The sequence below is a fragment of the Vanellus vanellus genome (genome assembly GCF_965231255.1).
Source record: "Vanellus vanellus genome assembly, chromosome: 2".
Classification (NCBI taxonomy): domain Eukaryota; kingdom Metazoa; phylum Chordata; class Aves; order Charadriiformes; family Charadriidae; genus Vanellus; species Vanellus vanellus.
In genome coordinates this window covers 18,813,492-18,838,465 of record NC_138906.1, presented here as the reverse complement: position 1 = coordinate 18,838,465, position 24,974 = coordinate 18,813,492, and the positions used below count along the sequence as shown (strand labels likewise).

The window sequence follows — 24,974 nt, the reverse complement described above, 5'->3', positions numbered from 1 at the left end:
ATGCAGAAATGTCCGAAAAAGAACCTGTATTGTGCAAATGAGTATGTTGGGGTTAGACAACACTTACTGTGCCTTCTTTAGTTATTAAACTAGTATACAGTAGTCCTTTACCTTGAAAGGCAGGGGGTTTTATGTAACTGACTCTTAAAAGGCCTTTATTTCTTTTGTACAGCTTTCAGCACCTTTAGGGCTTGCTGACTACTATAGACGGTTCAGAAACAAATGTTTTGATTTAAAAGGATGATTAAGCTTGATCATAGTAGAAGGCCAAGTGAATCTGAAATATGTAAACCTGATAAGTCTGTTACTTGTTAATGCTCTACACTGTTCAAAGTCGGTTATTTTGAATGATTTAATTTAATTTATAAAAAACAAAGTTCCACTTTCAGAAACGGCTAGGAAAAATGAAAGTTTGAAGAAGACACTGTTAGGGATTCAGCTGCTAAACTCAGAAGTACCTTTGTAGAATACTTCTGGCTTCTGTTTTATTTGATAGTCTTACAAGTCTTTGTTGTTGTTTCAGTATGGATCAGAGTGTATCTTGTTATATGAAGCTTTCTGAGACTGCAAGTAATGAGCAGTATCTGAAATGTTAATGGCTTTTTGAAGCCAAGTGTAAATTACTACTTCTAATGCATGGAAGAAACAGTACTTATTATATAAGACTGTGTGGGTTTGGTGGTTTTGTTGTTTGGGTTTTTTTTTTCTCTTTTTAGGTATTCTGTTAGTTGGACCACCTGGTACTGGTAAAACTCTTCTTGCACGGGCTGTAGCTGGTGAAGCTGATGTTCCATTTTATTATGCATCTGGATCTGAGTTTGATGAGATGTTTGTTGGTGTAGGAGCTAGTCGCATCCGAAGCCTATTCAGTAAGTTAAATATTTGGGGTTTTGAAATCTTTTAACATGCGAGATTAAGTATTCAATGTTGTTTACAAGGTTTGATTCAGTACAGTTCTGGTTACTGGAAAGTAGTAGTATATGAGGCTCATAAATAAAACTTTAATTGTTTAGGTAAATCTCAGAATTCTGGGAGTATCAATTAACTGTAGAATCTTGTTAGTTGTCAGACGAAACTGTAGCAGAAATTATAACTGATGCTACAACAGTCCCAGAGAGAATAGAAATAATTTAATTAGAAATGTAATGTCCTATAAACTAAACATAATAGTCATACGTAAATTATTGTAAATTTGAATTAAATTGTAAAGTTAAGATAAAAAATAGTGCTAGCCTTCTCAATTACTTCCCTTATATTTTTATATTGTCTTTTTTCTTTGAATTACAGCTTTACAGGATCACAGTGATCCTGTTAGCTGAAAACTCACTAAGTGGAGATTTCCTTTCTCATGCCCATCAACAGGCCCAGAATAACTGGTATTATCAATCTAAACGTTAATTTTAAAAGTTGCATTATAACTATCACAGAAGAGGCTTTCTATTTTAAGTATGCAAAAAAATATAATTGGGGAGGGAGGAATCCAACTTGTCTTTTAAATGGAAGAGTGATCGTGTCAGGCATATACAATATAGAAAGTACTTTGCATTTGTAGAAGAAATGTGACTTGCTTCACATGGAAGGGATGCAAAATGTAATGTGTTGTACCTTAAAATGTCTGTTTCTGTTGACTAAAGAAGTTTAGATGACTGACTTGTACATTACTATCAATGTTACAGGTATGTCTAGCTGGGTAAGATGAGTTGCAACCTGGTATGTGTGTACCAGTCAATGGTATTAAAGTTTATTACTGCATTTTTATTTTGTGTTTTTAATACTTGCAAACTGGAGGGTGAGGCCTTTACAAGCAGGTTCTATTAAAATAAGTGAGCGATTAGACCCATCACATTTCATATTATTTTTTATTTAATAGATCAATGTTCTCTACCCATGCCAATGAAATAAACTGTTGTAGGGATCAGATACAAAATACAACGAATTTCTTAATCTGTTTTACTATTAATTTCTTGTAGCGTGATAAGAATAAGATGATGCGTAGATGAAGAACCCTGCCTCTCTTTGTATCACTTCATTTCAAAAATATATTTCATTTTCTAGGCTAAAATCAAGACAATTCTGGTGATGTCTAATAGAGCACTTTATAATCCAAGAGTAATAGAAACAGTAGAATCCTAAATTACATGATACACTGTCTGTTCCTGTGTGTAGTTGAAATATCTTTCTGCTATTTTTCTTTTGTCAGGGGAAGCAAAAGCAAATGCACCATGTGTTATATTTATTGATGAGTTGGACTCTGTTGGTGGGAAGAGAATTGAATCTCCAATGCACCCCTATTCAAGACAGACCATTAATCAACTTCTTGCTGAAATGGATGGGTAAATATATGGATTCTGAGGGCGCAGAAGGTGCTTGACTGATGGGTATTTTGAATATTTGGGTGTATTTTTCTTCCTTGACAGCTTTGATGTTTTTTATAATTTTTTTGTAATGCTTGCAAGGATATAAAGTTAAGATGCTCCTATGACTACTTTCTAGTACTGCCAACAGTAGCATTAATGGACTTACTGTAAAGAATGTAGAAGCTTCCAGTTGAGGTCATGCGAAATAAGAAGTAGAAGTAGTTATTGACACACAAAAAAGGTGTAAATTCTGTCTCCAAACACCCCCCCCCCCCCCCCCAACATTCTCACCCTTTTTTCCCATACAGGTTTAAACCTAATGAAGGTGTTGTTATTATTGGTGCAACAAACTTCCCGGAAGCATTAGATAAGTGAGTATAATGTATTGATCATTTCTACAGAGCATGTATTAAAAACCAAACAAACAAAAAAACCCCGCAACAACAACAAAGTTGCTTGTGATAATCTTGAAGTATTAAGTGTTATGGCTGGGGTTTTTTCTTCTTAAAAAGGACATTTATTGACCAGTTTTTGGCATTTAAAAGGTTGTTGAGTTAAATATGGAGAAATAAGTAACATGCTTCTAAGCATCTAAAATTTCTGGAAGTTTTTCTGGTTAAGTTGACTAGCTGCATTCCTTGTTCACAATGCAAAATTTTCAAATGCAAAAAAAACCCTTTAAAATGGGTTGGTAATAAACATCTTTCATATGTGTTTTTACAAACAGGTAAGAAAAAAGTATTCTTTGCATCTGCACACCAGACATCGTCTATGTAGATGTCTTTAGAAATATCACATGGATTTTTGTTCCTTATATACGTTAGTAACAGTTTACTACAGCATTTTAAGTTAATGTATTAAATTGTCTTTTCCCTTAGTGCTTTAATACGTCCTGGTCGCTTTGATATGCAAGTTACTGTTCCGAAGCCTGATGTAAGAGGTCGTACAGAAATCCTGAAGTGGTACCTTAATAAAATAAAATATGATCCATGTAAGTAAATACTTTACTGTAATATCTTTTTATGTTACAGTTTTTATATTGGATCAGCATGCTTATATATTACCCCTTCATTCCATCAGCAATTGTGGCTTTACCATGTGTCTCAGTAAAGAGCACAAATTGTCTAGTATGTAGTGTTATCACAGTTATTGAGGGCAGTATTTGTTTCTAGTCCCCAGCAGTTTATAGTGTCTTGAGAATTAGAATTCTAAAGCTGAGTATGTTTTGTTTAACACATTGTTTTTAATAGAACATGATTCTTGCTTATAATTGGATCATTTCTTGGTATTTCTGCATGGTACAAGCTTTTTCAGGAGCAGTATGGACCCTAATGACAAGTTTGTTTTTCTCCACAGCTGTTGATCCAGAAATAATTGCACGAGGCACAGTAGGATTTTCTGGAGCAGAGCTTGAGAATCTTGTAAATCAAGCTGCCTTAAAGGCAGCTGTTGATGGAAAAGATATGGTAACCATGAAAGAACTAGAATTCTCCAAGGACAAAATTCTAATGGGTAGGATTTTATATAAAAGACATATATATATGTTACAGTACACAGGAGTTTTCTTGATTAAGATTTCTTGATTTTTCATGATTAAGACTTTTATAGAGAAAGAAGTTTTTATGCTGTTGTTTTTAGGTTTGGTTTGTTTGTTGTTTTTGTTAAACTAGTAAGTCCTCTGTCTCTGAATAGAACCTTTTGAGACCAGAAAGTAGTATGTAAAATCTAGAATGGAGTACATTCTTTAAAACTTGATGTGCTTTTTTTATCAGAAGTGCTGCATGTTGTTTTTGAGCCTAGAGGAAGACACAGGCTTGATTTCTTACCCTTCCCCTAGTTATTCCTAAAGGAAGGGAGAGAATAAATGAACAGAGACCTGGACCTTCTGTTTAACTAACTTGTCACACGATAACACAAAGCTGAAACATCTGAGACGTATACGCTAAAAATCTGGTTGCTCATACTTGAGAGAAGAGGAATTTTCTCAGATACTCAAGACTGCATTTTTAAATCTGTTCCTTTAAAAGCAACTTGTCTGTAGAGTATATTGAGGTCCATTGTAGACATTAAAATCCCACTCATAAGCATTTTGCACTTAATGAGTGTTAGTTAATTTTGCTTGCATGCTTTTCCTCAGCTACTTTGTACTCTGTTTGAGTATATGTAATGTGGATTGTGGTAGTAAGCTGTACAAAAAAGTTTATTTAACGTTCCACTGTTTAAGGACCTGAACGTAGAAGTGTAGAAATTGATGAGAAAAACAAAACCATCACTGCTTACCATGAATCTGGACATGCTATCATTGCATATTATACTAAGGATGCAATGCCAATCAACAAGGCTACAATCATGACACGAGGAACAACACTTGGACATGTGAGTATTTCTAGAATTTTATGTTGGTTTAGTGTTGTTGAGGAATTTGCCAACAATGCTATTTGTTGTAATTATGTTAATGCGTATTGTAATCTGTTAAAATACTCAGTTATGAGCAATCTCTTGGAGAACTCACTGGTTGTCTTTTCTGTGTGATAGAAAGCTGTCTTCATTTTGAAATAAAACAGCATATGCTAGTATAATAGTTCACATACACAAGAAAAGAAATGTAAGTATGTTTGATTCTGCTGCAGTTAAAATAGTACCCAGCAGTAAAACTCTGAATGTCTAAAGGACTGGAAAGTAGACACATTGTTCAACTGTACTTTTAACACAAGCATCCTTTATCAAGTGTCCTGTGTGTTTCTTTCTAAACCTAATTGGTTATCTACTTGTTTCTAGCATAGATATCCCTAATTTTTTCTGTTCTGCCTTTAGCTGCCAAGCATTTGAACAGAAAAATATTTCTATTATGTCTGTTTCTGTTGAACTTTAGCCAAGTTAATGTGGATATAAACAAGAATATTTTTCAGATTATTTCAGTATTTCTTCTGTTTGTTGTTACCTGACCTCAGTTCTGTATCTACAGGTATCGTTGCTCCCAGAAAATGACAGATGGAGTGAAACTAGATCCCAGTTGCTTGCACAGATGGATGTCTGCATGGGAGGAAGGGTAGCAGAAGAGCTCATATTTGGAAGTGATCACATCACAACAGGTCAGCTGACCAGTAGTTAAAAGAATTTTTGATTGGAGCATGTGGACTGGCATGTTTAACTTGGTTTCAATAACTAATTTAAATCTGTTTGCTATCTAGGTGCTTCCAGTGATTTTGACAATGCTACTAAAATTGCAAAACTGATGGTGACTAGATTTGGAATGAGCGAGAAGGTAGTATCATCAATCCTTAAATATTCATTTGGTACAAAGAAATGTTCTATAACTAAATGCCTATTTGGCTGTCAGTGATCACAGAGACTAAGTAGTTCTGGCAAAAAAGAAAGTAAGCCTTATGACTGGCCCTGCTATAGAGAAATCAACTAAACAAACTGTATATTTGACAGTTTAAAAACTAACTTGCAAGATCTGCACCTCAAAATTACCTTGAAAGTTACTAATGTCTGCAGAAAATGTTTATAATAAAACCAAACATTTTGAAATCAAGGATTGTCTTGGAGTTGGGGAGGGCGACAACATTGAGTTTTCTAGACTTCTAAGGAAACTTCTTTAGTCATCTTTATTACCCATCAAGTGTTAGTAGTCTAGGGATTTTGGTTTTTTTAAATAAGAAAATGTTTAATCAGGATCTGTACAATGACCTGTTGAAAGAGAACTCTGCAGTGACTACATAGTTGATGAATAGGCTTCTTGGTTTGCTTCTGTTGTAAGCACTTCAGCAAATGTTTGATTAATGTTTTTATTTGTTTGCAAGTAGAAGCAATAGGTGATGAAGCTGTTACTGTGTTTTATGTGTATTAATGCAACAGTGGCAAGTTAAAGATTTTTTTGTTGTTCTTTAGCTTGGCGTTATGACCTACACTGATACGGGGAAGGTTAGCCCTGAAACTCAGTCTGCAATTGAACAGGAAGTAAGAACACTTCTACGGGTAAGATTCTCTCCCCCTCCGCTCTGATGCGTTTGTTTTGAGATGAGTTAAGCATCACCTTACTTGATTATTCAGTTTGGTAATATATACTGGTAAAAATACACAGGTGGATGGAAGTATTCCCAAACACTTAATGTAGCTGCAGCTTTGAATCTCTGCATAACAAAACTTTTTGGTGATTGTCATGTGCAAGTAGTGAGAAACAAGTTGGTGGTGTGGTTCCTTAGTATAGTCTTTAACACGTCCTTTTACATTTGGTCAGGATTTGTTATTTTGCCTATTCAATTAATAGGAAAAAAAGTATGGCTATGACTTGTTTTAGAACAGATGTGAATGTTTTGTGTTACTCCCACATTTCTTAACTTGCAGCTAAATCATTTTGTATAGAATCACAGGAATGGCCTTATCAGATCAGAGAGTTGCCTTTTCAGTATCCTCTTCCTCACAGTGATAGTATCAGACGCTTAAGGAAATTTGTAACATTTGCTAATCACAGAACTTCCAAAATCACTGTTCTGGTAATCTGAATTGGTTTGGTACAGGCAGGATAATTATTCATATCACAAATATAAATTTCAAAAATTAATGCTTTTGCTGTAGCTGTTTTTGAACTGACTTGTACTGGTCATGTAAGAACTATCTGTGTAGAACTAAAAGTTAAAGTTGAAGCTGGTAATGCCAGCAATGTGCATCTACTTGCAACAACTGGTGACTTGTTGGGTAGCTTTCAGCGTTCTAAAAGCACATAAAATTTGAGAGTTCGATAAGCTTTTAAAAACTTTAGTCTTTGAGGAACATTCCTTGAATGCTTATAATGTTAAATCAAATATAATTAATGTAATCAGTAACTTTTCAAATCTAGTAAGTCTTTTCTAAGTCTTTTTCTCAGGATTTTATTTTTAGTCCTACTTCTGCAAAACACAAAGGTGGCATCAAGTTTGGGGGTTTTGTTTTTTCATTAATTATGCCAGCTAGATTTTAAACCTTCATGAGGAAGGAGCTGTGCTAGCTATGAAATGTAAGGCACAACTTTAAATGTTTGTTTTAAACTGTATTTACCTGGAAACAATTTTTAAAGTGGAATCTTGCTGTTGTTTTGCTCTAAAGTCTTAAAATTACCTTCCACCTTTTTTTAATATTAGGACTCATATGAGCGAGCAAAGAACATCCTGAAGACTCATGCAAAAGAGCACAAGAATTTAGCAGAAGCTCTATTGAAATACGAGACTTTGGATGCCAAAGAAATCCAAATTGTTTTAGAGGGAAAAAAACTAGAAGTAAGATGATAACTTCTGGGATACAGTAACTGATAATTTGAGGAATGTACATCTAGCAATGCAGTAGTCTTATGCAGCATAGCCTTCTTTTCCCTTCCTGATGTGTGTATGGCATTCGTGACACTTTAATATTATCCTGTCTCTTGTGAGCTTCTGTTACTCATCTATTTGTTGTGTTTCATCAAAATAAGACACACAAAATAAAGCAAGTTCCTCATCCTCTGCTCCCTGTACTCTTCCAACAAGAAGTTATTCAGAAGGATAAATCTCAGGGTTGAATTCAGCATTTTGGTTTAATCAAATGTGTTGAAGCTGACAAGAAAAAGATGCATATATGCTGGTGTGTTTTGGCATAGCTTCCCAGGTCATCCTGCTGCATGTGCATTTGAAATTATAACCAACAATGTGTGCTATGGAATGTTTTATGGATAGTGACGGATTGATTTGTAAAACAGTAGAATGTAGTCTAGCTGGCGCTCATACTCTGAGGCTAGAGATCACCTTTAAAGAAGACTTCTTATTTAGAAATGTAATAAAATATCTCTAAGAAGGAAGCAGCTACACAGTGCACCTCTATTAAAGGGATTTGTGGAAGCTCCATGTTAGAAAAAAACATTAGTGATTGTGTTTTCAGTGCTCTTGGGATTAAAATACACACATGTATGGCTGGGAGAGAAACTTTAATGCAAAAACAACAGGCTAAACATGTCTTTGGACCATGTTTTGGGCAGAACTGTGGCAGGGATAGGAGAAATACCTGTGATCTTTGATGTGCTGCTGATAAGATTCTTAGATTATTTTTTTTTATTACTGCAGTAGATGGATAACAGTGCTTTGATAGTGCTTTTACTCTGCTGGAGATTCTACAGCATTAGTTTCTACTAATACTATGTACGGGCGTTTGATAATCCAACAGATAATTTTGTCAGAGGACAATATTGCTCACTAAAGAGTAGTTCAGAAAAATGTTTGAAGTATGTGTTGTTTCAAATAACATTCCCAGTTCTGTTCTACAGTGAAAGTAGGGAAATAAAACCGTTTCCTTCAGCCCTTATAGAAACCTCTGGAAATTCTAAGATAATTAAAAGTTCCTGAAAACAAAAGCAGTTTCTAATCAAATGGAAGTGATTACTAGCAATTATATGCCAGTATTTTTCTGATCTCGTGGAACTGGTTTTTAGGAATAACTCTAGATCTAGAAGATCATAATCTTTCTGCACAATTAATTGTAGAGTCTTGGGACTGTAAACTTCTGTTGCAGAGAGGGCCTTTATTGGCATATTAATGTTGAAGGTTACCATTCTTGGCCATTAAAATAGTTGGGCTTGTGCCAATAAATGGGAATGGAAATTGGTCGCTACACTTAAAACTAGAAGTAACATAGTATTTTAGAATTTTCTGAGTGTAATGCTTGATTATAACCTACTTTTTTAGTAAGAGTACATGCATTTTTTTTTTTCTTTCAAAACCAGGATAACTTTCTATTTGCCTATTTTTGTCAGCTTACTATAGTGACATCCCAGTGCAGTGTGGGAGAACTTCAAAATGTTATAAAACAGTATACCAAATGTCTAGGCTGACTAGTTACAGTTGTACATGTATTTTAGAAATATGCCAACAGAGAGATACTGCATATTTGGCATCTGTTTTTGAAGTAATAAAGGTTAATTTTAATTATGCATATTGGTTTTCTTTTTATTCACTGTAAATTGTTATAAAATGTAATACTAAGTTCCCTACTATGTAAATTGAGGTGTATAAAACATTTAAACTTGTAAATAAATTTAAGAATGATGGCAAAGTTGCACTCTAAGCAAATTTCTAGGGAGTGTTCTCCGTAGAAATTCAGGCTTTTTTTTTCAATTACTGTTTCAGTAGTGGGTCTTGGATAGGAACTTTTCCAGCTAAATAATGCGAATCTGCATTTAGAAAGGAAAGCGAAAAACTTCTGACTTCTCAAGTCATTAAAATCTATATAGAATTATCTGGTTTGGGGGTCTTACCTTTCTCATTCAAAAGCTTCTTGCTGTATGAAAAGAACAAGTGAGCACAGTCTTAAAAAAAAAAAAAAAAAAAAAAAAAAAAAAAGGTGATATCTCATTGGGTTATGAAAAGAGACTGTTAGAGATTAGCCATCAAGTGTAAAAGGTGTCTTTGCTTTCTGGCCAGCTTACCAGCAGACGTGTTATTGAAGAGTTTATTGTTATACCTAGATGGTTGGGTGCACGAGGTATCTAAGGTTTCAAAGAAACTTGTCTACTTAGGCATTGGGTTTGACCTCTGGTGTTCTCGGGTGCATTTAGGAGCTGAAATTCCTCCTCACAAAATCATTGGACAGAGGTAGGAGACCACAAAGGCAGCTTCCAAACATCAGTCACATGGTGAGAATAACCCAAGTTCCCTTTAAGTACACAGTCTCATGTTGATGAAAACAGGGCAGAGCTAGGTGCCTTGATGGACTGTTTGCTTTTTAAATAGCCCTAAACTGGTCACAAACACAGTGGTGCATAAAACAGGAACTTCAAACTAGGGCACAATCCTGAATTGCCTGCATTCCCAAAGCTGACTTATGCTAGAATTCTGCTATCAAGCTTAATACAAAGAAAATGCAAACTTCTACTGAAAGATGTGGCCTACTTTTTCTGGATGCTTCCTACTGTGTGATGACCTGAGTCAGCTGAAATGTCACAATTTTTTTAATCTTGATCCCTTAAACTGTCTGTGAAAATAGAGCAATCAAACCATTGCTAGCTGTGCGCTCTCTTGATCTGCTCAGAAACCTTTCCTAGAAGCAAGTAGAGCTATTTTTGCTTCCAAAATATGGCGAAAGAACAGGATGAGAGGCCTACTCACTAAGTAGGCCACGTGCTCTACTTCCCTCAGAAGTAGAATTCCATTCTTTTTTCAAGAGCATAACTCCCCTTCTTTCTAGTATTTAGTAAGATGCCCTCCTCTGGTGTTGGCCAAAGTGAGTGCATAATCTACTCCTTTGACAGCTTCATCAGTGCAGCAATGGCTGTATCATTTGCCATAATAAAAGCACTAATATGGACACTGAAACATTAAAGGGAGAACTGAAGACTGGTGCATGGGGGTTGGGTTTTTTGGTTTTGTTTTTGTTTTGTTTTTCTTAAATCTAGCTTTGTGGCTAGTGCCCTGTCCTGGATAATGCTGCTGGCTCTAATACTGAGATTTACTGATGTACTACACTGGCTGTAGTAGCACTGGGTTTTGACTTCCACCTCAGGAGCAGATTTCTTCTAAGATTGATACTACTTTTCAGTCTTTAACTACGATTTCAAGAACTGCTTCTCCTTTGAACACAACTTGCTCTTCAACTCAGGAGCGTCACAAGACCTGTAACTTTTTTTTATAAGCATTTACCTGTTATTACAGAGCTACTTTCACAGTAGAATATTCAGCTGCCTTAGTCATGAAACAACGTACCCAGATTTATCTGAGTATCTTTCCAGATAGAAAGGTTCCATAGAAAAACTGGAATTAGAAGGAAACATAACATTCTTTGGAGATAGAAATTTGCAAGAAAGTTTAGAATACCTTTTGCAAAGAATTTCCTGTAAGAATTCTCAGGCTGTCGTAGGTAGAGCGGTGGCTGGTAGTGCGATTGGTGGTGGTGTTTGTTTTGTTTTAATCTCTACAAAGCAAAAAAGCCTATTGTTCTGGGAGCTAGGCCTGAAGGTAGGTATGGAAATATCCATAAGCACTTCTGTTTTTATGCACATTAAGTACGCCTCCAAAAAACAGCTCCATGCTTGCTTTCGTTTTGCTTTTAAAAAGGGGTATATGACGTGTCTTAATAATGACTGTAGTTGTTATTCTTCACAGCATCTGCCTAAAGGTTTTCTTTTCACCCATCACTGTAGTATCTGAGCAACTAACATAAAGTATTACTCTGATATTCATAGCAAAGTTTCAGGTGTTCGCCCGCATGGTTCCCCACCCCCCCACCCCCAATTTGAGAGGTTCTGCTCAGAATCAAAATTTTTTGAGAAGTTTGATTTTAATTTCCTTTTTTGTGGTAACTTGGTTAATAACAGCTTTTGGACACAAAGTTGCCAGTGTTCTTTGATAAATGCTTTTGTTGCATTCCAGATTCGGCCAATATTGGGTAACTGGTTGCACAATTTCTTTAACCTGATACAGTGATCGGTGTTTGTAATAACTTTAATACATTCAGTAAGCAAGTCACAAGAAAAGGTTTAACAACATTAAAGTGTTTTTCAAGCACACACAAAAATGAGAAATGCAAATCCATTCTGGGAGTTTTCATTTATTCTTCTGTTATTTTTCTTGCTTGGCTTTTCTGAAGCCTTTGCTTCCTTGTTGTATTTATTTTTCTGTCCTTCAGTTTCTTCATTTCTTATATTTCCCGAAAGTCACTGCATTTTAATCTACATGTAATAAATATATAGTATTTACATTTAGTCATGGACAGTCTTTATCGCTTCTAAACCTGTGCTCTAGCTTTTTAGGTTTGGTATTGTGGGGTGATCTGCCAAAGTTTCCAAAAAAGGTTAAAAACACCGGAATAAAAACAAGACCATGAAGAGCCCCAAACAAAATAACAAGGAACATGATCTTGAAAAATGTCCTAAAGATGTAGGCTTTTGCTGCAGCCAGGACAACTACTCCTAATATAGTAGAAACTGCACCTTGTAACACTGGGTAACCCATCAGGGACAGAGCTTCGATTGCCCTTTTATTGGCTGATGACTCTCCACTCGTAACAAAGGCATAGGAAATATGAGCAGAAAAATCTACTGAAAACCCTATGCAAATGACCAGGCTGATCATGGATATGCAATCTAGACTGATTTTCCAAAATGTCATGAAACCAGCAACACCAACTATAACAGAAGCTATAGCGAAGGTCACCCACAAGCAACACAACGGGTTGGGAATAAGCAAAAGGGAGATGATGAGCATTGCCCCAGCAGCAACGACGACGTTCTGAATGGTGTTCTGCACTATTACCAGGTACTGATCGTAGTAGATGAACGCTGGGTGATACACCATTAATGGAATGGTACACTGCTTGGCTGTCTCTCTTAACTGATTGAGAAGATTCTTCTCATCAATGGCTGAGGTTACGTTCACCGTCTGGATGAAGAAACGTGAAGCTTCTATTGTATCCTGAGTCTTGTTAATGTCCCACTCAAAACTGGGAACAATTCGGAACAGTTTAGGTAGGTTATTAATGAAAAGAGTCTTGTTGCTTATATTTATCAAACCACTTTTGGCAAGACTTGTGTATACCCTCAGCCATGACTCTGACAGGTTCTTATCGACATAGGAAATGCTCTCTAAATTCTGTGTGCAGTTCTCAATGATAAGACGAACAGTCTCATTCCAGTACTCTACACTTTCAGTAATGACAACCATGACCCTGGGTCCGTATGTTGAGAAGTATTTGTCATCATTGTAGTATGGAATAACGTAGGAGTCATCAGTCGCCAGATTTCGAAGATCAATGCCTTCCCTGATCTGAGTACATCCATAAATACTGCCACCCAAGTATGCTCCATACAGCAACACCACAAGTACCTTGATCCATTTATTTGTAAAAAAAGGACCATAATACTTTTTAAAGAATGTGCTCATTGGATGTTCACTTTCTGGCTGAGATGACTCCCCAGAACAGTTGCCGATACAGCAAGCATTGTACAAGCAGGACTTCTCAGCCTGACCTTCATCTACTCCCACAGGCATACAAGTTAGCCAGTGTCGGTTTCCTTGCTCCCTTTTATGATTTAATACAATAATTGCCCCAAAGAAGGTCAGGGTATATATATAGCAGAAGACAAAAGCCGTGCCTGTATAGAGGCAAAATGATCTCACAGATGGAAAAGCAGTCCAGGTGCCAATGAAGAAGGCCAAAACATCTGTGAGAGTGGTGATGGTCACAGAAAGTGCTGCTTCTGTGTAGGTCTCGGCCAACCGAGATTTAACATTGGATTTCTCTTTTTTCCCTGAACTTTGTTCCCAGCAAGCAATCATGATGAACATGTCATCAACACCAACTCCTGCAAGAAGAGAAAAAGTTAACGCTGCATTGCAAATGGCAGCTTCCACTAACACCCAACAAAAGTACAAAGTGAATCACATTTATGTCTGCATAAAATTTTGAAAAAGCAACTTAGGCTATTAACGTTGCTTCAGTTATTAATATTGCTTCAGTGCTGATGCACATTAAACTGACACAGGAAAACAGATCCTTTGCGTGTAGCTGAATTTATTACAGTTCAGAAGCTCCTGGTGACCTGATGGGTTGTTGATCCCTCACCCTACTCTGCTGAAGGACTGAGCACACCTAGTCAGTCCATCTCTGACAAGTGTCTGCTTGTCCAGGTGTCCAGTGATGTAGATTCCATAGATTTAAATACCTGACTTATTCTGATGCTCAACTATCCTTATCACTGGAAGCGTCCCCCTTTACCTCTGGAATCTCTTTGTCACTGCAGCAAATTAGGCCAGTAATTTCTTGCTCTGCCTTCAGCAGACAGGGAGAACAGTTGTTCTCACATGGGAGAACAGTGTTCCCAGTTCTCCAGTGGTTTGCTTTTTTATGCTCTTTGCTCTCCACTGATGGTCTCTCCAGTTTATCTTTGAGCATTTATTCATGATTTATTATTCATTTATCTTCACATTTACACTGATGTGCTTGCATATATTACCCACCAGAGTCCTGGGAAACCCTGCCAGGAAAACTGGGTCCTGGGCTAGAGTTCCTGCTAAGACACAAGAATCAGCCAGACAAAGTTTGAAAAGGAAAAGCCAATGTGCTTCTCTCAGCTCTGCTAACTCTTGAGATTTTAATCACAGAGCTTTCAGTATTTTGCCAACGTTCCTCTATCAGGGCCTCTTCTATTCCCTGAAAATTAATCACACAAAAAGGAAAGCGAGACCACGTGAAGAGAGGAGCAAGCAGAGATAATATAGCTAAGCATAAAAGAATAGGTGAAATCAGTCTCTGCTGCCTGAACGGGCAATTGCCAGCAGACATGCAAAGATGAATTAAGCAGCACGTTAAAAGGTACTACTGGATGGCAGCGAGCGAGCCAGGCTGGTTCCGGAAAGCAGGCAGGCTTCAAAGCAGCTCATCTAATGTACTGATAATTGTTAGCCTAATGCAAGGAAGACAAAAGTCTGCATGTTATTTATAAAGATCTGAAGAGACTTGCTTAAGCCATTTCCCAGGCATACAAAGGGGTCTTTCTGAAATTTAGAGCCTCTGCAAGTGACAAGCAAACAAAAGCAAATATAAAAGGCATTTGACTTATGCAGGAGACAAAGAAACCATGCGTGCCCTAAGGAGCATCTGCATTGGACATCTAGTATGACAGAGAGCCTCTATCAACCCGAGAGTTCCATGTGCTTTCCTCAGCGTGAGACCAAGACCAAGAAAACATCACATGAACTTATCATATAGGAGACCAGATAAGGATTTTAAAAGCCGTAATTTATTTGCAGCAAGATTATCTAATGGTATTTGGAAAGTTCAGCACTGGCTGTCAAGCAGTCTGTGCAACTGTGATGCAACGATACTAACTTCCTTGTGTTTTGGGGGGGAGCTGGCTGCACGAGTGGTGCATCACTTCAGTCGTATAGTTAAATGAGACTGTTTAGTACACAGTCATTATATTGCAGAGGAAAGTTCACATCTTAACAAAACGTGATGGATTTCTTATTTGAAATTACAGACAGCCCTGCTCACTGCTTCAGCTGCATTCAGGCCCAGTTTTACCTGACCAAAGACCACACTCTGAAAATGGGACACAAAAACATATGGTAACTTACTTCCCATATTCACCCCATAATACAGGTACTGGGTTAAGTCAGTGCACGAATTGCACACTGGACGAACTGCACAGGTGCCGCTGTTGAGCTACCCTGAGGCTGACTAACAGCGGAGAAGTAGGGAGCTCTCACTGTACTGCAAAAAGAGGTGTTCAAGAGGTGGATGGTTTGGGGAAGACCTCTGCACCTGCTTAAATCGCTGACAAATTCAGCAGTCCCACAGAACAGTACTAACAACAAACTGTTTTGGGGTAGACAAACTTATCCAGAGCTAAATGCTTAGAGTATGCCTATGGAAGACAGCAGGGGATGATACAGGGAAATGTGGTGACAGAACCCTGTTGAGCTCACTTCAAGTATTAGCACCAGTTAAATAAATGATTAATCAGCATGGCTAAATCACCACGAATGCTAGAACAGTGCCAGAAGTGCTAATCGTACCACCCTCTCAGTTATAGTTTTCATGTCGTAGCAGTGGAACTAAAGCAGGCATTATCTTTTGGGTCCGCCAGGGCACAGCTCCAGTCCCGCTGTGGGTACGCTGAGCTGAGCAGCTCCCCTGCCTGTAGCAGCTCAGAGGAAGCTGCACCTCCAAGTGTCTCCTCCCCTCAATGCAGAACGGAACTGCGTGTGATCTGATGCTCATATCATAAAAGACTAACACCATCCGGTTGTTTTAACACCACTTTAGTCTTCATATCTGAATCCGACTCGCTTTTTCTACTTACCCAGAATAAGAAATGGTGCACTTGCTACAGTGACCACAAATGGCACTCCACAGAAGAGCATCAATCCAAAGCTGCTTAATACAGCTAAACCAGCAGAAACCACGCCACAGCATGCAAGCCAGACATTATTTCTTATACAGCTCAGTCTGAAAATATTTTAAGGAATATCTTAGTTACATGTCAAAGATTTCACCAAAGCGTTTGGCATGACAAGTGCACAGATACCAATGAAATGCTGTCTGTGAAAAGAAATCTTGATGAAAGCTGCTAGGAGAGCTCCCCTGTGTGAGCACTGGACAAGATTAATTTATACAGGAGGTACTAAATACATTATTACTGCTGGACAATTATATACAAAGGAGTAAAGATGTGTATTGATCTTTGCATCAATAACAAGAGAGCTGGCAAAATACATAAACTCTACTAGTGACAGCCTATATATAGGGTGACCCCAAAAAAGATGAACTTTTAGCAGGTCTTTCCTTTTACACGGGCTCTTGGTGTAGCATCAGTGTAGTACGGAAGCATCTCCCAGGCAGTAAGCGCTGTGTAGAGAAGCTTTCTCAGCTGACAGATTGGCTACTAGCCATTTGCCAAGACGCCCCTGAGGGCTGTCTCAAAGATTCCCCATGAAACGCTCCCAGTGGGAGTACTTTGCACTGCACTGAGGGGGTGGAGAGTTGCCTCTTGCCCGATTAGTAATCTTTTCCAGGCTGTAGACCATTTCTGAACTTTAAGAGAATCTCTTGTTTCCAAGACAAGAAGCGGGTGTTGGTGGAACTGCCCATGCTCTGCCTGTGCTCACAAACGACTGGATGTGAGACAGCTGATATCTAGGAATTGTACAGCTTAATCGGCATGATGCTTGATGCAAATGCTAAACCAATAAGCCCACCCTCCAAGCAGAACTTTATTTCTCAAGCACAGCACACAAATGCTGCCATATGGTGTCAAATGTACAACGGTTCACCTTCCACCAGCACAAAGAAGCACAAAGAGGTTGTTGAGGCCCCATCCCTGGAGGTGTTTAAAGCCAGGCTGGATGTGGCCTTGGGCAACCTGGTCTAGTAGGAGGTGTCCCTGCCAATGGCAGGGGGGTTGGAACTCGATGATCTTCAAGGTCCCTTCCAACCTCAACCATTCTATAATTCCATGAAGTGTTAAACCAATAAGCCCACCCTCCAAGTATAACTTTATTTCTCAAGCACAGCACACAAATGCTGCCATACAGTGTCACACTGTCAAAATGGTTCACCTTCCACCAGCACAAAGAAAGGGCAGGCTAAGTTCTTTGTGGACAGCAGGTAAGGCTCAGACTCTACTAGCAAACAGAATGCCTAAAGCTGTACCCAGATTTGCAGTAATCTATGAAGCTAGCGCTCATCCATCTGTATCTTAATTGAGCAGGTGGCAGAAAAAAGGTGCAAACAGATCTTAACAGGGTATGATTCCTCCCCTCCCCCCCCCTCCCCCCCCCCGCTTTCTTCCCATTTTTAACTGATCCTTATAAAGAATTAGCATCTTGTGGGCAGGATGAAGATAGAAGCTACGAATGAAGCAAGAAAGTAGTAGAATAACCTTAGCAATAGCACCACTTATTCCCCACCCCCAAAAGGATGACTTTCTTGTTTGACTTCTATGCATCTTTTTGGTGAATGTCTCCACTGGGTATGCCATGCTGAGCTGTTAAGTTTTAATCAACAGAAGTGCTTGTGCAGAATTCTGTTGCTGCCAGGCTGGCTAGACCATGCTTCTGGCCCCCTTACCACAGAGGGTAAAGTAGAACCCTTTCATCATTAGAAGTGTTTACTTTGTCATAGTGTTGAGACATATTAGTTGTTTAGCTTAAATAAGTAATTTTTAATTAGAATAAATTACTTTGGGTTGTAATATGGTGGGATTTATGCTGTTTGCTTAGTTTTAGTTATCAAGAGTAGCTAGATTTGCTGAAGGCTTTAGGCCACAATAGAGTTAATTTTCTTAGTAATTTTCCTAGCAGCTGGTACAGTGCTGTATTTAGTCTTTCACTATAAGAAAAATGTTGATAACACACTGATGTTTTGGTAGTATTTTCGCTATGTCTGGGACTTCTCAGTTGCTCATGTTCTGCCAGTGAGCACAGATCCACAAGAAGCGTAAACCAGAAGTTAAGGAGGCAACAACCATCAGCAGAGACTGCAAATCAACAAGGTGAGAGCAGTCAACAGCCTGCCTGCCTGGACACAGAAAAAGAATCCAACAAGGTGTTAGAAGATCCCAGACCAAAAATTACCACTGGAATAAAAGACGTGTGAACAGTGCGTGAGGGGCAGGTGTAGAGATCACAAGGGTATAATTGCCCAGGGATGTCTTTGCTTGATGTCCCTCCCTTTTCAGACGCACCCAGCCCAGGCTGACCTTGCTGCTGTACCTTTCAATTAAATTCCTTATTTTTATAAAATCTGACGCCTGAGACTCTGTTGCAGGAAATGTGGGTTGAGCCTGAAGAAGGAGGGAGCGTGTGAGTGAGACAGAGAGTGAGTGAGTGTGTGCGTAGTTGAAAGGGGCACCTGTCGGCCCACTGGGGTCGCCCGCTGAGAAGGGACCCTGGTCCTGGCAGTTAGAGACTTGGGTGGTGTGTGTGCAACTCCTTGAGTGGTGTGTGAATGCTCAGGCAGCAGCTTCTCCTTTAACAACAGTGGTTTTCAGTGCCAAAGCTACAGCACCTCACACCTCTTAAAAAGATGAAGAGTAGGGGGTTAAGTTGTTTAAATAGTTCCAAAAACATCATCTACAAAAAGGGTTCTTATGGGGCAGGTAGTACAGAAATGGCTGATGGCTTCAGAGAACAGACAAATGGATACTCGCATTCAAACTTTGCATGTCTGCACTGAGAGCTTGTTCAGGTATTTGGGTGGTACTTATCATAAACCCCATTTAAGCAGTTGGGAAATACACACGAGGAGAGAAACATCAAAGAAATACATTTTGCCTATTATTACATGAAGTCTGCAGGTTCAAGAATGACTTCACTCAACAAGAACAGAAGCCAATTTAGCCAAGGTAAAGAAGAGCGGAGGTGACTTCTCATTGACCCATAGCTTAGAAGACACTTTACCTTAGACAAGAGATGATTGAAAACGTTATTGTCAAGAAATACGTTACGGAGAAGAGTGGGATCACGCTCTTGGTATTTCCTTCAAACTCCTGTTGTCTCGACAGCGAGGTAAAGTAAGTCACCTGTTGTTAAAAGAACAAGGAAAGAAAAGATGAAGCACTTCGACTCTTTTTCTCGGTCTTTATACATACGCACAGGCGATGCTAAACAACATCTTGGCACTAACGCATTTCCGTAGCCCTCGCAACCTGCAGGTCGTGCCCGCCTTTCCCCCCACGGGTATTTCGGGTCTCGCCGGCCCCCACGCGGCTGTACCCACCCCTGCGTTACCTTAATGGCGCTGAATTTCTCCAGCTCCGACGGCATGTCCCGCAGGAAGCTTTCCAGCCACCGCCGGCTCTCCGCCGCCTCGGGGCCGTCCGCCCGCAGGAAATACACCAACTTCACGGCCCGCGCCGACAGCACCCGCCCGCCGGCGCCCGTCCGCACGCCGCCCAGTGTGGCCCCCAGGAAGCTGCCGTTGGTGATGGGGAAGGTGAGGTTCTCCAGGGCGGCCGCCGCCGCCGCCGCATCGCTCACCTGCGACTCGGGCCAGAGGCTGGCGCAGGCGCCACCGCTGCGGGCGCAGAGCTGCTCGTAGCCGCGGGCGCGCACCGCCGCGTCCAGCCGCTGCACGTCGCGCCGCGCCGCCGGGTCCAGGACCGACCCCCCGTCCGCCGCCACGGCGATGAGGGCGGCGTAGGCGCCCTCGGTGGGCAGCCGCGGGGCGGAGAAGCGCTCCGAGTCGTTGGTGGGGAAGTACCGCCGCACGAAGTCGCGGTCAGCCTTGGCGGGGCCCCCCGTCGGCGTGAACTGCCCCTCGATGTCGTTCGCCTGCCGCTGCGGCAGGAAGAGGAAGCCGGCGCCCAGCCCGGCGGACAGCAGCAGCGGCACCAGCACGAAGGGCCACGGGCAGGCGGCCACGGCGCTCCCCAGCCCCTCGAAGAGCCGCCTCAGCGGCCGCTCCACGCAGTCGGTATGACGGCAGGAGCAGCCCTCTGCGGGGCGCCGCGGCTCCGCCATGGGCGAGGCGGGGGCAGGGGCTGCTGGCGGCAGCTCAAACGACGCGGACCTCTTGCTGAGCGGCATGACAGCCGTCTTCTGCCCGCCGCAGCGGCGGAGGGAAAGAGCGTTTTTCAGAGGCGCGGCCGCGCCGTCCCCCGCTCTGACTCACTGGGGATTCCACCGCCTCCCCGGGACTGGCAGGCGGGGACAGGAGGCTCCCCCCGCCGCGCCGCGGCTCGGGCTCGGGTCTCCCGTCGCTGCCCCACGCCCGTCTCCCCTGCCGGCCTTGGCCGTCTGCCTGGCGGGCCGTGGACCTGCCCCGGCGCCGAGGAGCTCGGTCCTGCCGCGGCTTCGGTGCCGTTATAGCGCCCGTCGTGCTGAGGGCTGCCCGGGGCCTGGTCCTGCCGCCGTGCTGGCCAGCTCCCGTGGGGCGCGCTGCAGGCCCGGCTCTGCCGTGCACGGCCCCGCTCCTGCACTTCATCCACCGGACTTCATCATCTTCTTTGCAGTTTTTCCCGAATCCACTGCAGTCGTTACTTCATCATATTCTTCTGCCTGGCAGAAAAACATAGAAAGTGGTGATGCACATGTTGCTGTGTTTGCTCTCTCGGTAAACAGGTTTACAAAACAGGGGAGTGAGAGCTGGAGAAATGAAACAGAGTTTGAAACAAAGTTTAGTGATGGCAATGGACAAGCCACAAAAATCTCAGTGGTGTGGTACGCCAGAGCTTCCTGCATTAACAATGATCGAAGGCATCCTTCCAAGTCTAAAAAATACCCTGCAGCCTGGTGTTCTTGACACCGGTAAGTGACAGTGACTGGAGTGCCTTCGGGCTGAGGAGAACATTAAGCTCAGATGTGACACTTCTGGAGAGGTGTCTAGCCAATTAGCTAATGTGTTACAGACTGGCATTTCATCTTCTTGCCCTTCTTTGAAAGAAGCAACTCTCTCCTCTGCTGCCAGTACTTGCAAAGAAAACTTGTAGGTATTTCTTCTCTCTCATCCTAAGGAGACAGGCTTGCCACTTGTTTTGTGCTTGCGAACATAAAACAGACAGCCAGGCTCTGAGCAGCATTATAGATCTCCCACTGTGCCCAGCATTTAGCTCAGGTTGGTTCCTGGTAAGTCCCTTTTCCATGCACAGGTGTTCTGAGGAAGGTACGTCAGTTCTGAATTTCTCTGTGGGAGACCGGCACTTAGAAGCTATTTCCTGTAGCTTCTAACTTGTCAAAATCAAAGTTTTTTAATGAATCTGACTCCTAACTTGTAGCTTCTCCCATGTTCTGTTGTCTGTTTCCTTGAACAGATTTAGAGTAAGAGCTCTTCACATAGGAGGAATCTGTCCTCAGAGAAAAGGAGTGAGCTGTTTGATGTCACGTACACCCTTGATGAATTCTTGTCAGAGTTACCCAGCTGGAAAAGATAGTCTCTCTTACATGGAGATAACTCCAGAGAAAAATGGACCTGTGTCTGGGAATAAGCTACAGAGACACACCTATCCCTATAGCCAGACACCAAGAAGACTTCTAGGATAACCTGGCAGTGGACCAGGTTGTGGATGATCCACAGACATTGCAGCATACATGAAAAGACAGTGTCCAGCTAAATGCTTTCACAGTAAAAAAAAAAACCAAAACAAAATAAATAAAAAAAAAAAACAAAACAGCCATGAAGAGTTACTAGCCTTTTTAAGCTCAACAAGGCAGAAAATAAAAATTAACCACTTGTTGTAGCCAGTTTCTTTCCGGCTTCTCAGGAGCTGGAGACAAGCTCTGGTAATGATCAGGAGGTAGGAAATGGCCTTGTGGCAGGAGCTGCCCAATCCGGGTACCCAGTACATTGGGCACAAGTAGGTAAGTGCCTTTAGGTTAACTCTTTCTGAGGCTTGGGGGTCCGACTTGTGGTATGGGAAGATGGCTCCACCAACTCTCAATTCAGAGTGGTCTTCAAGCAAGAGGTATGTGCCAATCTTCTCTCCAAGAATCTGGATTCTTGTCCTTGTTCCTTGGCCTATTCATGTATTTTATATTGACTTCTAATGAGATAAAATCTGAAATACTGCTTGGGGCAGGGCCAAGAACTGCACTACAGGACTCCCAGCAAGTCAAGCTTTCCTGCATTTTTGGATGAAGGCACAACCTCTGTCCTGATTGGTTACATTGCCTTTTCTGGAAGTTTCAATGTGAGGTTCCAGTGAATTACAGTTTGGGAATATTGCCACATAGGTAAATATTCACAATCTCACATTTCATTGTATTTCCTGATGCTAATGAAATGGTGACAAGCAAAGCAGATATGTACCTGGCATGCCAAGAAGAGAGCTGAGAGGGATAACTGGTGCTATTCCTGCTTCTCGACAAGATCTGTGGGGACCTAGAAATCCAATAAGTTAATTTCTAATATCCCCAATGGCCTCCTCTCTAGATGGTGTCAGAATGTGCTTACCATAGGTACATCGTCCACTTCAGGCCCACATAAACCAGTCAAGAGCAGCCGTAAGAAACCAAGCGACAAACAAACAGGCAGGTCCCATTCAGGGGCCCGAGTTACTTGCCTCTTGCACAGCACCCCTGGTCAGACCATTTCCCAGGAAGGCAGGAGACTAGGGCTCAACCCCACCCTCAAACCAAGGTGCCAGAACCTTCTCTCTTCCACAGTGGGGCCAGTTTGTAGCCTGGGGGACTTTCTGCACAGTGCTGTGAAATTAAGGAACAACGTATGCCTGGCTGGTGAGACTCCCTGCTTCGCAACCTTTATTGTTTGAAAGCTCTTTTTCACTTTGCCACCTCAGCCTCCATTTCCCTCTACTTCAAATAGGATCTGTCTCCTGCTCGAGCTGTGACTGCCTGTCTGTTGCTCACAAACTCTGTGGGAATAATTATTTATTTTGAAGGGTAGGCTGTCCTCAGTAATGCAGAGACAAACATGTTCTGGTCTGTCTCTGTATTCCTTTGTCTTCCAAACATTTACTAAGAATGGAAGCGATTAAAACCATTTGTAGAATCACAGAATAATTTGGGTTGGGAAGGCCCTCTGGCACTGATCTCATCTGGGCCCCCCTCAGGGAAGGGCTGGCGTGGGTGTCAGGCCAGGCTGCTCAGGGCTTTGTCCAGCTGGGTTTGGACTACCAAGGCTGGGGACTACAGAGCCTCTGGACAACCTGTTCCAGTGTTTGACTACCTTCATCATGACTTTTTCCCCCTCATAACTGGCGGGTTATTTGGTAGCAGGGCTGCAGGGCAGCGTCTGTGAGGAGAAGCCAGGGGCTGCCCTGAGCCGGTCACAGCTGGTTCCAGCGGGCTCCAATGGATCCAGCACAGGGCACTGCTGAGCCCATCCTCAGGGGGGTCTGTGGCACCTCTGTGAAAATGTCCTAAAGTAAGGGTGGTAAACACTGAGTGAAAGGAGGAACAAGGCCAGAGCAGGAGGAGAAGAAGGAGAAAAGACCGGGCTGGAGCAGGAAGGAGGGAAGAGAGAAGACCCTGCCTGGGGTCCCAGCTAAGGGGCTGCTTGAGCAGGAGCTGAGAGGGGCAGCCGGAAAGGGGCTGCTGCAGGTGAAGGAACCACCATGCACACACTGGCCCCAGTCTCCTGAGCCGCCCACCGCCTCACTAACAGTGAGAGCTGAAGAGTAAAAAGGGTCCGGGGAAAAGGTGTCTGAAGGGAAGCAGGGGGCGTGCTCCTAAGGGTTCGTGGGTTGTTTTCAGTCTTCTTTGATCCCAGAATCAGTAATTAATAGATTGTTAACTGGCAAATAAATTACATTTGCGGAAATTCCCTGAATCAGTAAGCAAGTTTTGCCTGTGACAAGATCTCACTGGACTTTCTCTTGATCCAACTTCTGATGGCTGGTCCTTGTGCTTTCCCAGCACGTCTCTGAGAACAGTCTGGCTCTGTCTTCTCTGCACCTTCATCACAGAGCTGAAGACAGCAAGAAGATCCTCCCCACCCTTGGTCTTCTCCAGACTGAATCTAGCTCTCTTGGACTGGTACGTTGTGTGCTCCAGGTCCCAGCCATTATAGTGGCCCTTCAGTGGTCTCACTCCGGTAAGCTGATATCTCTCTTGTACTGGGGAGCCCAAGCTTGGGCAGAGTAGTGTCGATGAGGTCTCATGTGCTGAATAGAGGAAGATAATCACTTCCCTTGAAGTACTAATTCCCTTGAATTAGCTTTTGCTAATTCAGTCCACTGTGGTCAGCGGTCACCACAACAAGGTTGTGTTGTTCATACACTGCTGACTCATGCTTGGTTGTGTGGGTGGTGAGCATAGACTTAAAATAAAATTAATGCGTAAATTCTTAAGAAATAAGGTGGAGGAGACTTAGTCACTTAGTTGGCACTCTTTAGTTTCTCAGTTCTGTGAGTATTTGTTTCCAAGCTTGTGTTAATGAAAATACATATCTGCTCTGTTTCATAGGCAGAAGATATCTCTGTGATTTCTGTCCTTTCAAGAAATCCCTGTAGCCTAAAGTACTTTTCATATATGACTGCAAAGATCTTTTAGAATCATGTTATTTGAAATAGAATGCCATGCGATAGCATTTCATATGCTGTGATGGTGTGCTCCGCCACCAACCTGACCTTTATCTCCCATATCCCTGCCCAAGCGATAACCATGGGTGGTGGTCATAATGGGTGCATCTAGGTGTGCTCCACTGCTAACCTGACCT

The 24,974-nt window shown here is 41.6% G+C and overlaps 2 protein-coding genes across 2 annotated transcripts in view; one reads left to right on the top strand and one right to left on the bottom strand.

Moving 5' to 3' along the window:
* Nucleotides 1–9,416, top strand: part of YME1L1 (YME1 like 1 ATPase) — a 28,075-nt gene extending 18,659 nt beyond the window's left edge. The window contains exons 10-19 of the mRNA XM_082478991.1: nt 717–869; nt 2,201–2,333; nt 2,666–2,728; nt 3,236–3,348; nt 3,714–3,869; nt 4,582–4,733; nt 5,323–5,449; nt 5,549–5,622; nt 6,252–6,338; nt 7,481–9,416. Of these exons, the coding sequence (XP_082335117.1) occupies nt 717–869; nt 2,201–2,333; nt 2,666–2,728; nt 3,236–3,348; nt 3,714–3,869; nt 4,582–4,733; nt 5,323–5,449; nt 5,549–5,622; nt 6,252–6,338; nt 7,481–7,624 (1,202 nt within the window). The 3' untranslated portion in view covers nt 7,625–9,416. The remainder of the gene's footprint in view (nt 1–716; nt 870–2,200; nt 2,334–2,665; nt 2,729–3,235; nt 3,349–3,713; nt 3,870–4,581; nt 4,734–5,322; nt 5,450–5,548; nt 5,623–6,251; nt 6,339–7,480) is intronic.
* A 2,219-nt stretch (nt 9,417–11,635) lies between these two features.
* Nucleotides 11,636–20,320, bottom strand: LOC309686706 (patched domain-containing protein 3-like; the record flags this gene model as incomplete). Its single annotated transcript, XM_082499454.1, has 4 exons — nt 11,636–13,659; nt 16,162–16,307; nt 19,259–19,380; nt 19,589–20,320. 4 exons carry the CDS (start codon nt 20,318–20,320, stop codon nt 12,062–12,064), a joined length of 2,598 nt encoding a protein of 865 aa, XP_082355580.1. The 3' UTR covers nt 11,636–12,061.
* Between the last annotated feature and the right edge of the window lie 4,654 nt (nt 20,321–24,974).